The sequence below is a fragment of the Zophobas morio genome, unplaced genomic scaffold (assembly GCF_036711695.1).
Source record: "Zophobas morio isolate AGI-343-1 ecotype UQ-CSIRO unplaced genomic scaffold, CSIRO_AGI_Zmor_V1 ptg000017l, whole genome shotgun sequence".
Lineage (NCBI taxonomy): Eukaryota > Metazoa > Arthropoda > Insecta > Coleoptera > Tenebrionidae > Zophobas > Zophobas morio.
Window position 1 is genome coordinate 7,199,009 of NW_026972122.1, and position 19,564 is coordinate 7,218,572.

A 19,564-nucleotide genomic window follows, 5' to 3' on the forward strand; every position below is an offset into this window, starting at 1 on the left:
TACAGTTTTTCAAATTAATGAAGTTAAAAGAAACGTGTGGCTTGCGATTGACGTCACAGCAACTTCCATTCGATTCGGGATGTGGAATATAAGGTTATGTTTACCATTTATGTAATTTAAATTTAAACACTCTCAAAAAGGCAAGGTAATTATGTATTTTAAACCCTCGTACGCAATAACTGAAAAAACTTACAATGTACTGTTACACAAGTTTTCCAAAAAAGGTAAGGTCAATGCAAGCAAACAACCTGAATCAAAAAGAATTTCTTTCAAATTATGATTGCGCACGTAATTACAAGTATGGTAAAATTTATTTGATACACGAAGAAGTTCTTACTTCCTGAGTATAAGCTAAGAGAGTGTAGTAATCGAATGCATGGGGCGAATTGCTACTTTCATGTTTCATGATCATGAGACATTCATTTTTCTACTTGTGATGGAATTGATGTATGTTGAAAAAATTTTGACGACGTCATCACAAAATTTTGTAATGGAAACACTCGCTTGAATCATTCACATATCATGCTTATTTACCTTGACTGATGTAAGATTGTATATAAGGTGGACTTATTGTACCGTATTTCGGGCAAGGGAAGTTCTGTCTAAATAACTTCGGACCACTTTTTCAATTTTGTAATTTTACAATATTTTGATTTTTCTGTTTTGTTTTTACAATTTTTCTATTTTTCGTTTTGCAATTGTTTAGTAATTGAATTTTAGAATTTTTTTGATTTTAAAATTTTTTAATTATTGAATTTTTCAATTTTTGATTTTTAGTTTTGAGATTTTTCAATTTCTCGTTTCATTCATTTAGTGATGATTCAATTTTACAATTTTACCATTATTTGATTTTTCTATTTTATAATTTTTCATTTTTACAGTTTAATAATTTATTAGATGTTTACAAGTATCCAATTTTACAAATTAGAGTATCAATTTTTTGATCTTTAATTTTTCAAAATTTCAATTTTAAGTTTTCAAGTTTTTATTTTCCGTTTTAGTTATTTTAAAATTTTTCTTTTTAAGGGTATGCGATTTTTCAATTTATAATTTTTCGGTTATCCGAATTTCATTGGGTTTACAATTTTTTGATTTTTCAGTTTTATATTCTTACAATTGTTTCAGTTCTCAGTTCTAATTTTTAACGAATCAGAGTTTCAGTTTTTGATTTTTCAGTAGGTGTCCGAATTTCCAATTTCCCGATTTACCAAATTTTCGGTTTTGGAATTCTTTAATTTTTCACTTTTTAGATTTTTCATTTTTTAGTTCGATTTTTCAATTTAATAATTTTGCAATTTTTTTATTTTTGCAGTTCTAATTTTTTCGTTGTAATTTTACAATTTTTAATTTTTTTAGTTTCAATATTTCAAAATTTCAATTTTAATTCTCTTGTTTTTGGTTGTTCAATTTTTCGAACTGCATTGTTTTGATTTTCTGATTTTTTCGATTTTCAACATATATTTCAAAATTTCGATTTTTTTTTCCAAGTTTTTGATTTTTCAATTATTTCATAATTTTTTAATTTTTCGATTTTTCAATTTTCTTTATCTAATTTACAATTGTCTGATTTTTCAAATTTTTAGTTTTAAAATTATACGATTTTTCAGTTTCGTAATTATGCAACTCTTTATTTTTACAATTATTCGAGTTCTCAATTGTCCAATTGTTAATGCATCAGTATTTCAATTTTTAATTTTTCTGTACCAGATTTTCCAATTTCTCGAATTTTCGATTTTTCGGTTTTGAAATCCTTGGATTCTTCATTTTTCAATTGTTCAATTTTCCATTTAATAATTTTGCAAGTTTCCAGTTTTACAGTTTAATACAATTATATAATTTTTAATTTTTGTAATTTTTTTACAATTTTCGATTTTTATTTGTTCAAAATTACAATTTTAATTTTTCAAGTTCTTGATTTATCTTTTAATTATTTTACAAATTTTCGTTTTTAAAGATATCTGATTCTCTAGTTTTTCGATTTTACGCTACATATTTTGAGTTCTCAATTTTAGATATTTACAATTTTTGGATGTCTTAATTGTCCGGTTTTTAATGAATTAAATTTTCAATTTACAATTTTCTGATTTTAATTTTTCAAGGTTATGATTTTTCAAATTCATAATTTTCCAATTTTTCGGTTTTTCAAGTTTATTATATTTCTATTTAATGTTTGTCTGATTTTTCAACTTTTCAATTTTAAAATTATAAGCTTTTTCAATTTCCTAATTTGACGATTTTTTCATTTTTCAGTAAAAATATAAAATTTTACTACTTTTCGAGTTCTCAATTGCCCAGTTTTTAATGAATCAGTTCTTCAATTTTTGCATTTTTTTATTTTTACAGTTTAATATATTTTCGAGTTTACAATTATATAAATTTGTAGTTTTACAATTTATCAATTTTTAACATTTTTATTAATTCAAAATTTCAATTTTAATTTTGATGTTTTTAATTTTCCAGTTTAATAATTTCACAATCTTTCATTTTTAGGTATCCGATTTTTTAGTTTATGATTTTTCAGGTACCTGAATTTCATTGTTTCAATTTTCTAATTTTCTGCTTTTCAATTTTGCAATTTTTGGATTTTTCAGTTTTGCTATACCTATTTCTATTTTACAATTGTCTGATTTTCCAACTTTTCAATTTAAAAACTATACAGTTTCATAATTCTGTAATTTTTTTTATTTTCGGTTTTATATTTTTACAATTCTTTGAGTTCTTAACTTTGCAATTTTTAATGAATTAGTTTTTCAATTTTTGTTTTTGTAGTATCAGATTTTCTAATTTCTCGGTTTTTCATTTTTTCGATTTTGGAATCCTCCGATTTTTCATTTTTTCGATTCTTCGTTTTTCATTTGTTCAATTTTTAAGCTTAATAATTTTGCAAGTTTTAATTTTTGGTAGTTTAATAAATTTTCGAGTTTACAATTATCCAATTTTTAATTTTGCAATTTTACAATTTTTCGATTTTTAATTGTTCAAGATTTTAATTGTAAAGTTTTTGGTTTATCATTTTCATTATTTGACAAATTTACATTTTAACCATTTTCGGAGGTTTCAATTGTCCAGTTTTGAATGAATACATTTTTCAGTTTTTAATATCTAATATAATTCTTCTTTTTAATTTCTTTCATTTTTTCAATTATTCAATTTTTGATTTGTCAATTAACCGAATTTCGTTGTTTCAATTTTTTAATTTTTTAATACTTATTGAATTTCTCAAAATTTCGATTTTCAATTTTTCAAGTTGTTGATTTTTCAATTTTATAGTTTCACAATTTTTCTATTTTTAATTCTGTAATTGTTTTATTTTACAATTAGGTGATTTTGCATCTTTTCAATTTTAAAATTATACGATTTTTCAGTTTCGTAATTTTGCAAATTTCTGATTTTTCAGTTTAATACATATTTTTACAATTTTTCGAGTTCTCGATTGTCCAGCTTTTAATCAGTCAAGTTTTTAGTCAATATCAGAATTTCCAATTTCCCGATTTTACAATTTTTCGTTTTAAGAAGTATTCGATTTTTCAGTTTTTGATTTTTCTAGTATCCAAAATTCCATTTTTCCGTTTTCTAATTTTTTGATTTTCAATATTTCAAAATTTCGAATCCAATTGTATAAGTTTTTAATTTTCCAATTATTTCATATTATTATTATTCAAATCGATTTTTCAAGTTTTCGGTTTTAGAATCCTTCAATTTTCCAATTTTTCGATTTTTCATTTTTTAGTTCCTCGATTTTTCAGTTTAATCATTTTGCAAGTTTCCATTTTACCGCTTATTAAATTTTCGAGTATCCAATTAACCAATTTTTAATTTTGGAATTTTCTAATTTTCCAATTTTTTTGATTTCTGATTGTTCAAAATTTCAATTATAATTTTGAAGTTTTTCATTTTTCAGTTTAATTATTTTACAATTTTTTGTTTTTAGAAGTACGATATTTTTCAATTTTGCGAGTTTACACTTTTTTGATTTCTCAATTTTATATTTTTATAATTTTTGGATGTCTCATTTATTCGGTTATTAATAATCGATTTCTTAATTTTTATTTTCATAATTCTTCGTTTTTTAAATTTTTCATTTTTTCAATTATTCAGTTTTTGATTTTTTAATTATCCGATTTTCATTGTTTCAATTTTCAATTTTTTTTTTAATTTCTCAAAATTTCGATTATCAATTTTTTAATACATATTTCTAATTTACAATTATCTGATTCTTCAATTTTATATTTATGCAATTTTTCACTTTTACAGTTTAATAATTTTTAGGACCTTTAATGAATGGAAAATAATAATCCCCCCCTTCGTGGGATAAAAAAATTTTTGGAATCCAAACAGCGTATGATATAGGTACTGACCTTTTGTATGCGCCGACGTTTTATCCAAAGCTCTAGAAAAATGTTCGTCCACTACAGAAGCCGCATCGCCCTGATAATGGGTAAAAACAACACAGTTTGCCGAAACGTATTGAGCACGAGAATTTCCAGCATCTTGAGAATCATCATCATCCACGCCATGCTGAGGATCTGAAAAAAAAGACCCGGATAAGTCATAGAGTTGAAATAATAATAGTACTGAAATTATTATGAAACAAGATCGTCCAGTCGGAGCGCTAAAACTTACTATTAAGTCGGAAGTACTATAAATTTTTAATGTAAGCAATTATCCCCCATAAAACATTACCTGAAATAATTACACACTGACCGCATGACTAACAAACAACCGCCTCTTTCGTGATGAACCATTACTACAATTCTACGCTGCATTCCACAAAATGTATCAATGTGTAGCATTAAACGAAACAAAATCGTAACGGTCGCTTCAAAACTGAAAATTTCATTCAAGACTTGTCAAATTATTCATATACAACAAGTCGCATTAATAAGTACCACGATCATGACGTCAGTTCTTTCATTCTTATTTTTAACACTTAAGCATTCTTTGCGGTCTGCGGATTTTTATATGTCTTGGTACACGGTAGTGATTTAAATGATGGAAAAAATTACCAAAAGAATTTTAATTAACTTGCATAATTACCGCGGCGGTTGTCACAGACCATATAATAATTGAGGACGTTAGCTCGCCCACGATGGTGTCTTTCCGTCAAATTACAACTAACTAATAGGTTAGTTCACACCAAAATGAATTTTCTAATGAGTACTAACCTTAAGTACCAGAAGTGTGAACTCAAACCAACTACTATCAAACGTTCACTATCCTGCTGAAAAAGATATCACTTTTTGCGAACCGAACAATAGACATCAAAATTCGAATCTATATGGTACCATTGGAATTCCAAACAGAGTACTCAAACCACGAATGAACTCACCCAAAAAACACGCACTCTGTTTCTACTAAATCTCTATGACTATCTTTCGCTGAACCCCTTTTAAAATTTCTTATCAATAATGCAATAATTTGCGCCCGTCGGAATGGTTCTTTAATATTGTACCTGGAACCGCGACCATTGGTAGTTTCGAGTAAAGTCACTGCTGCAAAAACCGTACCGCCATTGTTCTGGTTTATGTTCAAGGTTGACCAACTTCCAGTCGCGGTTTTTGCTTAACATTTTCTTCTGAACTAATTAATGTCGAAGAATGCGCTCGCATAATCGCAGCGAAATTGGTTCAATTTTGACAAAGTTCCCGAAACTTTAAACCGCTGCAGACAAATCATCATTACACGCTGATATTTCTTTCTTTAAAGAGTGATTATTCAAATGAGGAAGATAAAAAACAGAAAGACTGCCGCGATGATCCAAACAACAAGAAATTTTATTTGATTTAAAATGTTAAAGATTAGTGACCTGTTAAAAAGATAAGGAGAAGATAGCTCTTAGCGGTATTTTTGTGAGTCCGAATTAAGTGTCTTTATATATTCGGGCTTATCAGGCTGATCTCGAGACCATTTTGTTAAAAATAGAAAGAACTTTACATAAATGTCACAGAAGGCCATTTATTTCCCAAAAACGAGTGAAGTGGTTTTGAAAAAAATTCCATTATAAATAGATCTCATTTGGATAGTGTGAAGACAAGCACGCAAAGCTGCCGCAAATCCGCGTGTCATCACCTCTGTACCGTTACTATTAATTACCATTATTAACTTACAATAAAGTTTGGAAATAATCGTAAAGGATACGGTGGGTAACTTGAGTCAATTCGCTGAGTGTAGGTTCCTACTTAGCAATCGACGGATGCGGTTTTGTGATTCTTTTTAAAATTCCATAAATATTTCACTACCAAAACAACCAGAAATATTTTGTCAGATGTTGTCTAAATACGGTTTCCGATTTCACGTAAATATATTCTTTGTATATATTAATATTATTATTACATAATTTACTAATGAAATGGGAAATTTTGATTTACAATGTTAAGGCGACGCCGTTGAAACTTAATAGGAACATTAGTTTGCGTTTCAGCTCTCTAAAAACTGAAAATAGGAGAGTGAGTTAATAAATTTTCTTTTATTCCCGTCTATTAAAAATAACGCTCCAGGATCTCTGTGATATATTAAACCGAGCTAACGGGCATGTTTTTACCGAACCATGGGAAAGAATGTCATTTGTTCATAATTTTCAGGACAACGGTGAGTAGTCACTTTTTTTGAAAACACTTGTTTAACTTTGTAAAACTTTTTTAATATGTTTGAAAACATTTCCCCAATGTTGCATCTAAGTAGCTTTAAAGGAAATGTGGTTGTAGGCAGTTATAACCTGCATGTTAAATTTAATCGTAAAAGGAAAATGAAATGAAGGAAGGTAAATTTAAAAATGCAACTCCCCTATTGCAGTCAATAAAATATTAGGACGAGTTACAAATGTCTCAAAAGTTTTAATACAAAAAGAAATATTCTCAAAGCAGTTTTTGTTTCTTTTATACATTATTAGTTTTCCAATTTTCTTCGTTTTACTAATGTATGTTAGATTTTTTTTATTTAAAATATCATAATAATAACAGTTTATTACTCTATGTACAATTTACAGTAACTTTTCGTAGGTGATTTCTTATATGTTACGAATATGTTGCCCATCAACTAAAAAAATGGTAAATTTTGACTTTCATTTTTTTAAAACTACACCATTTAATTAGTTAATTAATTGGACTTCATTAAAAAACGAAAAACGAAAGCTTTAATAAGAAAAGGTTTCAAGTTATGACATATCGACATCTAAATCTTCAAGCTACTGTTATCATCCTCACTTCCACTCTTACTATCATCCGAATTATTAACATTAATAATAATTTCATTCTGTTTTGAAATATCTAAAATTTTTTCATTTTCCCAAGCGCGATTTATTATTTTATCAAAATCTTTAACATTATTGTTCCAATGCACAGTCGGAACTTGATCAATCACATTTTGCCAAGTTTCACAAACATCATTAGGAAAAGAGCTGGTTCTTGGAATGATCTTTTCATATTTTTTTTTTATTCTCAATACCCAATGCCCATGATGTTGGGCGTATAAATCTAAATTATAAGTTTTTGGGGTTGTTTGTTAGCCAATATTCCCTAGATTTGGTCTTTCATGGCCTTGGGTGGATAATCAATCTCATTTTTATTTAAATATGCTATCATTTTTGTCTTTGTCCAACTTTTTCGAGGAATTTCTTCCTACAAATAAATTGACACCTCAAGTCTACTATGATAACTTGCGTTATTTGATTTGATTTGATTTATTTACGGTAAAGAACCTGATTTAAAAAATTAGAATTAATAAAAATAATGACAACATATTAACTATATAGTGGAAAGTACAGTTATTTTTATGTTTCTGCAGCAATGTGTTCTATTTTCTATTAATTTTTACATATTTTTAGTCACAATTTTTGTAGTTATTTTTTACTTTTATTTTTAGCAATAATAAATAGTCCAAACATGAAAAAATAAAAAAAATAAAAATTGGAAAATCTAAAATTTAGAAATCGAGAAACTGAACACTCCTATAATAATAGAAAAATAGAAACATCGAAAAACTGGAAAATCGAAAAATTAAAAAAAAATGGAAAATCAGAAATTTAATAAATTCCGAGAATTGAAAAACTGAAATATGCATAGAAGAACTGAAAACTCGAGAAATCGAAAAACCTAGTATTTTAAAAATTGAAAAATTAAAATATCGAAAAGTTGAAAAATTGCGAAATCGTATTAGTGAAACATCGGACAATTGAGAAATCGAAAATTTGAAGAATGGAAAAATTGAAAATGTCAAAAATTGAAATATTGAACAATTCAACATCAAAAGTTGAAAAATCGAAAAACCGAAAAGTCGAAAAATCTCAACAATGTATTTATAAACCACAAGTTCAGGATTATGTTATTAAAAAATTGATAACGTCGTCTCAAAATTTTGCCGAATAAATTCTACTGAAAATGCGCAAAATATGATGAGTTTTTACTTGTAATTTATCATTGCATTCATATTTTTTAGATTTGTTTATATACCTAGGTGGCTCAAAAAAATTAATGAATGAGTCAATTTATTCTGTTGATTAAATCAGGAACGACTCACTCCATTTTCCCAGAAATTTTGGGAATACTGTTAATTTTTAGTCTAATCCACATTGATTTACGTGTCCTTGCAAAATTGTGTACCTAAAGTAAAAATTTAACCCGAAGATGCTGGATATGTTTCATTGTATTTTAGGTGCGAGGGAAGTTCTGTCGAAACAACTTTCCACCAATTTTTTTTTGCTGTTATATTTGAACATAAACAGTTTATTTTATATATTTTTAAAACATTATAAAGAAAATAAAAAGTTGTATTAGACTGAACCTTGTGGGTTTCTCAATCTATTTCCCCAGCATTTTAAACTTTCAACTCAATTTCTTTCAAAATACATACAAATGGATTTCGATGGTTATTTCCCTGTACCCTTCATTTGAAAATAAATAAGCTAATAAATGACGGACTCCCTACAGTGACCATAATCTCTCGTGTTTTTGGGTCGCTATCTGCGATGGGTCGGTACTTTGGGTTGCATAGTTACAAAAAATAATTCTCCTCACTGGAACTGATTTTGCGAGCGACGACTGTGGAGACTGTGGACCCTTAAAGATTGATACCAAAAAAAGTCCAGCTTATCACAATACCTTTCTTATTACATGTTAAAATAATATTATTTAATGGACATATCAGGTACATCTAGATGGATCAATATTAAAAGATTGCAACATTTCTAACAGGATAAGTTGGAACATAAAAGGCAATAGATTTAGAATATCAGGCGCTTCAATATTATTGGAGAGAATATTAAAAATAAAACAAACAGCTGAAAACTGCATTCTTGCTTCAAACAACGCATTATAACTGATAACAGAAGATGTGGTAACTTCCATAGCAGATAGCTAATGAATTTTCTTTGAACAGATTCTGGCCTAGCTATATGACTTATATAGTAATGGGACCAGACAATAGAACCATACTCTAGAACAGATCTGACATGAAATACATTACATTTTGTAACATTAGGAGTCATCTTATTTGCAATACACCAATTACTCAATTTATTTATATCAGATTGTACGCAAACAACTTCATTGGAGCTTATAACAGAAGTATAAATTTTTAAGTCATCAGCAAAAAGAGAGTAGTATTAAAATTGAAACTTGAAACCAACATCATTAATAAAAATACAGAACAGTAATGGTCCCAATATAGACCCTTGTGGAACTCCAGAAGACACATGTTGAAAACAAGAATAATAATTTCCAATTTCTATCACAATAAGAGAAGGTTCCCGCACCCTTGGTATGAACTGTTCTTTGAACCATTTTTCAAAATTTTCGTCAGAAAATGTAGAAATATAGTTCAGACTTCATAAAATTCGACCAACATACGATTTCTAGCTAAAATTTGATGGTTTCGTTGCTCTTGTACGGTGTCTGATTGGCTTAAATCTACAAGAAAACGCTTTAAAAGTGACGTTTCTGAAGAATTTTAACCTGGGCAGAAAAACATTCATAACAAACAAAAAGGTGGGAATTCCGAAAATCCAAGATTTAATGATAAACAAAATAAAACGCCTGTAGAAAATAACATCCCATTAACATATGGTGGAGCTGCCATTGGCAATGACAAAAATACCAGTACCACGTTCAAAACAGTACCGAAATCAGCATTCTTACATGTGTCCTGCTGTGGACCAAATATGACTTCAGAAAATCTGCTGGTAGTTCTACAGGAATCTTTTCAGGACATAAAATTTTGCGGTGACGTATGGAATAAAAGTCAGTTCAGCACATCCTTCAAAGTAAATAGCTGTTCTCCTCGACCGTTATCAGGAAGTCACGAATTTCGATGTATGGCCTGTTAAAAAGAAGTTTTTTCCGAAAATAACATCAAAGACAATCAACAAATGATAAGGTTTGCAGATCATATTAGCAAAAATGATAAATTAATTATATTTCATATAAATATTCAGTGTTTAACGAACAAAATCAATCATGCTGGTGTATGTAATCTAAATAAGAGTCACTTAGATACAGAACGGTACATTTGGAAATATTTTCTAATGAGGTTAATGCTGAATTCTATGGAGTTGAATTAATATCATAGAAGATCTTAGTTATTGCAGTATATAGATCATGTCTGGGTAATGGTCAAATATTTCGAGACAAATTTGAAGAGCTTCTAAATGCTGTTTCGGACCAAAATAAAAGGGTTATAACATTCATTTTGAGAAAAGTTCTGAATTCTTGACTAAGTTTAGCTGTCTTATTGACTCGTTTGGAATTAGGGTCACTATTTCTCTCTCAATTTGGTAAACCCTTTATACAAGAGAAATGTGGTTGATCCCCGGTCTCACGGATCATAGTGGACAGTCATCAGTATTAAGGTAAACATTCCCAAAAATAAAAGCACAATTTTTATTAGAAGGAAAATTATACAACAGACTGTAAAAAAATTGTAAGACCTTTGCCATAATTGACTGGACTATACTAAATATATAACATTCCGATAGACAAAATAATGCCATTGAAAAAGCATACATTAAAAAATCACAGTCTAAATTGGTATAATGATAACTCAAAGAATATGCGTTCCGTCTCAGACGCATTTTTTGAAAAATTTTCTTTCTTTCAGAAATCGCAATTTGGATTTCGAAGTAATCTAGGCACGATAGATGCTGTCTATGAGGTAGTGAGAAACACAGTTAACGGATTTGAAAATAGTTCATTTACAACCATTACGCTACTGGACTTAAGTAAAGCATTTGACTGCGTTTCTCGCTCACTGTTGTCAAAGAAACTTGAACATTATGGGATAAGAGAAATAGGATTAAACCTAATCAAGACGTATTTAAATGGAAGAAAACATTACGTCACTATAAATCACACGCATTCGATAACCCGTGAAATGGTGTGCCTCAAGACTTTATTCTTGGGCCACTTTTATTTATCCTTTATGTGAACGATATTTTCTGCTTCTTCTCCCCGGATAGTGTAATTATGTATGCAGATGATGTTACTTTTATAAGTGAAAATACAGGCCATAATGAAATCGGCACTAACGTCGACCGAATCATTACTTCAGTAGAAAAATGGTATCAGTCTAATTCTTTATTAAAGGTGAATATAAATAAAACTCAAGAATTAACCTTGTTATCTAAAGCTTCATATATAAATGGTAACCATGTTAAACTTTCGGAGATTATCTTAGATAATAATTTAAACTGGAAATGGCATATAGATGAGTCAGCAAAAAAACTATCTTCTTGCGTTAAAATGACAAAATGTTTTCTAACGTAACATTATTTTCGTGTTAAATGTCATTTTAATAACCGTGAATTTTCGACACGACCCTTTCTACACTCTTAGTGAGCCGTAAACAACTGAATTATACCAGCTGTTCCAAATATATTTTTATTGTACACCTGTCATTCAAGAAAATGGACGAAAATTTATATTTTCTTTATGAAAATCTGCTAGTGTGAAAAATTAACTACCATGTTTTTGTTTTGTAAACGTGCAAAATACCAGAACAGGTAAAAAATTAAACAAAAATACAACAATAAGAGTATAAGTACAGGGTTTCTATAAATGACTGTGGGGTCGAAATAGGTCAAGGATGTGTGCCGCCTATCACTTTATGCGAATGTTACTAAATGCACAATGATTCACGACAGATACCAGACGCATCCATATAACTGGTTGCCTAAATTCCTCATATGTCAAAAAAATAAATCTAATTCATTGCAATGAAAACAAAGAAATTTATCAAATCATAAACAACTTCCTCAGATACTGAAGGGAGAAGATTTCCCTTTGTTGAATTTGCAAATCAGAGTATTTGGTCAGATATTCTTGCTTATAAGCGGTTAGAGAATGCACCCACTCTCAGTTAATTAAAAATTAATAATAATAATTTATTTAATTAATTATTTTTTAATAAATTATTTTGCTATTTCAGTCAGAAAGAAAGTATGATTGTACTATATCAGTGAATTCAGAAAAAAAGCTCTGTTCAAAAGTGCATTCATTATATGGTAGTGTCATTTAAAAGAAAAATCAAGTTGTCCTTGAATCTCGAAAACAAATGAACAAAATTTATTTCCCAATACATAGTGGGCATAGAATAGTTTTTTGAACGGGCATTTTACACACAATAACAATAATAATTATAAATCATCATCATATAAATTCATGATTTGTGATCAAATAATAATACTAATCGTGAGACGTGTCAATCAAATAAAATTCATTAGTTTGACATTTTGGCTGTTTAGTTTAAATTAATTGCTCTGATTTTGGATTCAAAACAAACTTTAATGGATACTTTATTTGAAACCACAATCATTACATTTAGATTAAATATTCAAACACATCAGCATTAGCAGATAAACAAAATCCTAATCTATCATAAAAGTTTCTTCGCGTCGCCGCTAATTGGTAACAACTGAGTCGAACACTTTCTTCAGTAACTGCCGCTTTTAAATCTTCGACGTCGTTGTAAGTCATTGGTTTTGCAAGTGGCTCCACAAAAAATCACTCGGCACCAAATCGGGTGATCGCGCCGGCGAATTGTATCTTTTGATTGTTGATAGTCTTGGAATTTTTCGGTTCCGGTAAAGTGCTGAAAGTTCTTGAAATTTACCGGAGCCACCGTAGAGCTATTTTATCCAGTTAACTTTCTCCTCTATAGCATAATATTTCTCTACAATTTTTTTACGAGTAGGTATCTAGCCAAAATTTTGTTTTTGTATGTAAAATCTTTGTGTTCAAAAAAATGGCTCTACATCCGATATACCAATTTACACTTTCAGTGAAAATTAAGACACATTTTTATTGCCACCCATATTCTACCCCTTATATAGTCGCCCTAGTTATATCAATACAATCAATGGGAAGTTTTACTTTGTCAGTTAAATGAAAAATGCTATAAATGGTTTAAACGTATTATGTAGACCATTAGGTTTCGAAACCAACACTCAGTCATATAACAAACATGCCAAAGGTAGCACAAAGGTCAAAGTTTGTGTTAGCATGTCCTGCCAATTATGAAGAAAATTCCAAACCCAAAGTGCATTTGGGAAGATATTAATTTCAGATAAACATAGAAGAAGTAAAATGATTAATGTGTCAATTAGTAGAAAAATATCTCTAAAGTTATTATTTACACGAAAACTTTCTCTGTATACAAGACGCATTTTTAAAAGTTTAAACGTATAATAATAATTTTTAAGATCACGATAACATTTATTTAATCATGATCATATAAGTAACACTAATGACGTCATAATGCACAATAACCGTAAAGCTTATGCAAAATTATGGCGCAATTGGTGGCATAGGTTTTAAGATCAGATGTAAAATGTTGAACAAATTTTTCTTACACATTTTCGAAAACAACGATTATTCAGTTGCAATTGCTCATTTATTTTTATATGGCACATAATTTTAACCCTTTGCTGTCTATCTTTTGGGCTGCTAAAAATATATATGTTGGAAAGCAAGTGATTGCTAAGTTTCAAGTAGATCCTTTATTTGTGGATGTTGGATGCAAATTTATTATCATTTTAAAAACATTAGTTCACTTCAGGTCATGTCTTTAGTAATTTTAGAATTGAAACTTCAAATCTTAAAACAATAATATTTTAAATAAAATTTGAAATGAAAATGACCAGAATAGAATCATCGCAGAAAAAAAGTCCTCAAAAAATGAGGAGGAAACAACAGTCTATATGTAGAAATAAAAAAAGAACAAGATACTGAGACAGTAGCTCTTTTTGATGAGGCTGAAACTTTGTTAATTTACCTATTTAAAAACAATTAATTCCCTTCTATCAATACTAACGAACAAAAACTTGGTCGAAATTTGTTTCAACATAACTTGCCTCACACCTGAAATACAAGTCCAACAAATCCCGGTTCTTTGAAAAATTATAAAATTAGTTTTGGCTATGTCTGTTTTGTGATATCCTCTATAAAACACAAATAATGGAAAATATATTTGTCGAAGTTTGTATAAATGAATAAAGACCAGCGAACAGTAAGATAAATGTATATTGATAGTGACAAGTGTTAGGATAAATAAGAATGATAAGAATAGAATATTATGTGACCGTGCGGTCGAAATAGTTGAATGTTAGTTACGAATTGAGAGTTGTGAATTGAATGTGTATGAATGAGTTAAGAATTAAGAATGAATCCTACCCTGTGTTCCAAGGTGGGGGTGGCTCTGGCTCCCACCCTTACGGGTGGGGAGGGGTGAAACAGGTCCCCGCCAGAGGCTCTAACATACCCCCCGCCTTGAAACAATTACATTGTTTTAAGACCAAAAATAAACTATATAGAACATTAGAATGAAAACATGATTTAGTAATGTTAAATACAGATGAAATTACATGAATTGGGTGGACATTGTTACAGAAAGCAATGAAACCTGAAGAAATCCATTAAACTTTAAAAAAAAGATATCTAAGACAAATTACATTGGTACAATATCAGCGAATACACATTATTTACAATATACCTAAAAATAAATTTACAACAATTATAATGTACCAAATCAATGAATAATACGACGAGTAAATAATATGGCGAATGAATATAACAATGGTACAAATATGAATACATAGAACATGGTAAAATAAATCAACAAGGAGATGCATATAACAAATTGACAAGATGTATGCAATATGGTTAAATAGAATGATAATGCATGCGATTGCGAAATTATCTTTTGCACTTCACCGACACTACGCACACCACCACTTCCTTTCCAAAATGATGTTGGAGGGCCGCGCGGCCGCGTCCTAACCGCCACTGTAGACGCGGAAATTTCTCCTCCTTCACGAGGACCCATCTTGCCATTCCTGGAACGTTGGAAGATGGCCTTTGCCACCCTAACCTGCCTTTCAGTGTGGTCAAATATTCGAGGTACCACGACTTCCAGAAGTGTTGATGGTAAGCGTGGATGAGGTGCCAAGGGATGGCCTGTTGATGGGAACGACGGCGTGGTGGTTTCCTGAGGGACCTGTTGATGGCTGGCCGAAAGAGGCATTGGCCAGGTATAAATGCGACCAAATTATTGCGGTCGCTGGACAGAGGCTTCGAAAGGCGCGAATTCAGGACGGCTTTAACTCTGACAACGAGCGCATACACGCCCTCGCCCTCAAGATGGTTTTTATCAGTAATTTCGTTATACTTCCGGCTATTCATATATAAACTCTTTGAACTAAGATTTAAACGGTCAACAACCACGCAGAGTTTAGTGGCAGAAATGTAAAGATTTAAAACATAATTGTGTTGCAGGTAAATGGAATTATTTAACGAATTTTCGTTAAGTACGTTCAGGTGTACAAGGTCTAGGTACTTCCTTTGAGAGACAATAAAACCCTCGTTACGTTTATGATTACGCCCCTCTGCTAACAATAGCAGTTGGAGAGCGAGTTCTGGGGAATTTCTTAATTTAGGTAGATTTTCGAAATAAGGGACTGTGGAATGCCCCAACTTCCTCTCGACTGATAATAGCCACTTTGGGTGCATTTGTGCAAAATTCTCTAACCGCGGCTGAATTTCCGAAAAGGGGTGTTTGACCATGAAATGGCCATCGGGTGAATGGCCTGTGGTAGTATACTGAAAAGGGGTTGCACAAAGATCGCTTTTAAACCCTTTGCTTAATGACCTGCTTCCGGTTTTGACGGTTTCAGCTTCCAAGAACCGAGAAATAATTTGGGCTGAACTAATTTTGTGATGATGGGAAGTATTATTTTTTAAATATGCAAAACTGCCGCTAAGAATCAACCCCAGCGCGGTATTTTGAAGCACCGGTGGGTTTTTACTGAAATGACTTATTATTTTGGGTATGGCATTTTCGGAATGTTTTTTCTTGTCGAGTATTGCTACGTTTGACGTGTTGTCTTTAATATTTGAGTCTACGGATTCACATAAATATAGCGACCTAATTTTAAATTGGTTACAGACTAACAATGAGCCACAGTTTTTTGAATTAACTGGAGGACTTTTTACTTTGTCTAGTGCGGTAGATGACTCTGCATTAGAAGTTTTATCTAAATTAATTTGAGATACGCCTTCGGAGTTGTAACAATCATTAAAAAGATTATTTTTCTCTTCATTGGGTGTTGAATTTGGAAAATTTGAACGATTTGATATTTCACTAGGAGTTTTTGAAATAACGGAATCAAGAGGAGATTTTTTACCAATAGTGAACCGCAATTTACGTAGAGCATTGAAATGGGTTTTGTGAATTTTGATGGGTTCTCCATTTCTTAATTTGTGTACCTTTAAAGGCTTTAAGTTTTGACAAGCTTTTTCCAGATCCGTGGTTGGTACGTTAGTGTTTATCTTACATGAATTCGAGAAAGTACACAATGGATTAGTTTTTTCAATGAGAACATTATATAATTCGGATATTTTTTGAATATAATTTAGCACGTCTCGGATATTATAAATTATAGGCTTGATCGTTTCCGTGTTACTCGTGTCATTCGGGACTACCATTGTTTCGGATTTTTGCTGAACTACCAGCATTTGTAATTCTGAATAAATTCGCTGTACGTCTTCATATCGACGCTTTAAGTGGCCTCTTTTTTGATGATTTGCAACATTTGATATAAAATTAGAATGTGAATCTATTTTGCTGAGAAGAATTGAAAATTTAACAAAAGTATTGTCTTGGATTACCACCATCTTGAGTACGAGAATAATGTATTACACCAACCAAACAGAATTAAAGCTTACCTGGAATCCTGGATTCCTGGATAGAATTATCTTGGCTGACGCTGAATGATACTTGAGGATTTTGCACAGCACTCGCGGTCGTCACCGATAGTTGAACACTGCGCGGATGATTTCTGGGTGATGTTTTGATAACTACTTTGCTGAATTCCAGCCGATGAATGATATATTGAGAATTACACTTATCACTACCACTGTTATTCTGTCGCTAATCCGGCTCGAAGGACCATGTCGAAAGTTTGTATAAATGAATAAGACCAGCGAACAGTAAGATAAATATATATTGCTAGTGACAAGTGTTAGGATAAATAAGAATGATAAGAATAGAATATTATGTGACCGTGCGGTCGAAATAGTTGAATGTTAGTTACGAATTGAGAGTTGTGAATTGAATGTGTATGAATGAGTTAAGAATTAAGAATGAATCCTACCCTGTGTTCCAAGGTGGGGGTGGCTCTGGCTCCCACCCTTACGGGTGGGGAGGGGTGAAACAGGTCCCCGCCAGAGGCTCTAACAATATTTAAAGCTGATAACCAACGGGAAAATGGCCTTTCAGCAATAAAAACAAGCTTTAACTTGAAGTGTTTATATTCTCAGATTTTCGAAAAAATGGGAGGACTCGTTCTTAATTTGAGCAATTAAAATTTGTAATAACGTCATATACATATTTTCTAAGCAGGAGAGAAGAAAACGGCCAAGATTGGCATTGAACGTGTAACCCACTTGGCCATGGACGTTGACATCCTATATAAATGGTAAAATGTTTATTATTCTGTGTTAATTTTTTATAAACATTTGGCTGTTTAGGGAAAAAGTCAAAGCGGATTGGTACACTACAAGAATAGGAGTATATTATTGTATGACATTTAAGTCATTTTAAAATAGAATTTTTTTAAAAGACGTCATCAAATTGTTGGTGGGGACGATTACCCAAATTTTGATTAGCGTTTTACCATCTACATGAAATTCCTAACATACATATAAAATTTGACAACAGTCGATCCAGTAGTTTCACAGATTAGTTGTTAATAAAAATTGATACAGACGATAGACGAGACTACTTTTTTCTTACTTTAAGGATCATGAAACGTCATGAAAATATAAAAAGTGGCCATTCTTCCGATAGACTCGATTGCTATAGTTCCTTAGCTTACGCTCAGGAAGTAACAAAATAAAAAAAGGACAACATAAAAAGCTGTAAAGTCGAGAAGAAGCAGGCAAGGAAGAGATGAAAAACTTAGTTTGGTTATTTGGAAAGAATTTCCCTCGCCTTTAAAGACTTCTTTATTAATTTTTCGCAGGATCAACATTTTAATTTTACTTCATGCTATACAAGCTCTGTTATTAAACGTTATTATCGTGCATGAATTTTAAAAATATGAGTCGTTTTAGAAATAACAAAAAAAATTATTAGATCACAACTACATTGTTAGTAAAATACCAGCAGGCTCTACTTCAAAGCATACTCGTACATATTTTTTAATAATAATTTAATAGTTTGTTCAAATGTTGTCACCCATTTTTTTGGAGATGATACACAAATACGATATACTAAAAAATTTTAATAAGTTCAATTTCTTAGATAAATTAAAAACAGTAAAACCATTATACGCTAAAATAATAAGAGTAATAATAAAAGTGAAATAATAAGCGCGAAAAAGTAGGTCCCGAGATTCCGTCTGTTTGTTGGCTGACTATGTCTATTTTAGCCAGATAATTTCCGAAACTACCGGACCAGATTTTATGTATGTGTGACGAGTATCGTGCAGATGATAAAACGCTAACCAAAATTTGATGAACTCCCCTCAACTTTTTTTTTAGTGAACGTCATTTCAATATTATGAAACAACATACTGCTATACTTATGTGGTTTATGAATACGCCTTGATTTTTTACCCTATAGGGATCAAGATTTTCACAAAAAAAAATCGAAATTGCACCATCACTTGGTAAAAAACAATGACATGAGGCAAACTCCGTAAAAGTGTTGAATTACTAACGCTGGTTCGATTGACGCAAGGGTTCATGGGTAATATTATTTTTTACTAATCAATTTAGGAACGTCATTCTTTCTCTAAAATTTGAGAATACAGTAATGTTGCGACCGTCTATACCCTAATCATAATAACATTTACGTATCCTCTAATCTAATTAACAATTTTAGTCGGTTATATGCTTAATCGCCGCATTCTTTCGATGTATGAATATGGACAATCCAAGTTAATCATGTACTGAGAATATATCACCAAATAACACGTATAAAATTCGACTGACCATATTTTCAAACTAATAGAATTACAAACTGAAAGTAACAAAGATAAACTAACTAATATCCTAAGAACTAGCGACCGATTTTTTTT

General features: G+C 30.6%; 1 protein-coding gene across 3 annotated transcripts in view; it reads right to left on the reverse strand.

Annotated features, from left to right (window-relative positions):
* LOC135130455 (protein vestigial) overlaps nt 1–19,564 on the reverse strand; it is a 135,059-nt gene that overhangs the window by 47,054 nt on the left and 68,441 nt on the right. For all 3 annotated transcript variants that reach the window (XM_064057841.1, XM_064057839.1, XM_064057838.1), the window contains exon 3: nt 4,359–4,526. In XM_064057841.1, coding sequence (XP_063913911.1) covers nt 4,359–4,526 — 168 coding nt within the window. The remainder of the gene's footprint in view (nt 1–4,358; nt 4,527–19,564) is intronic.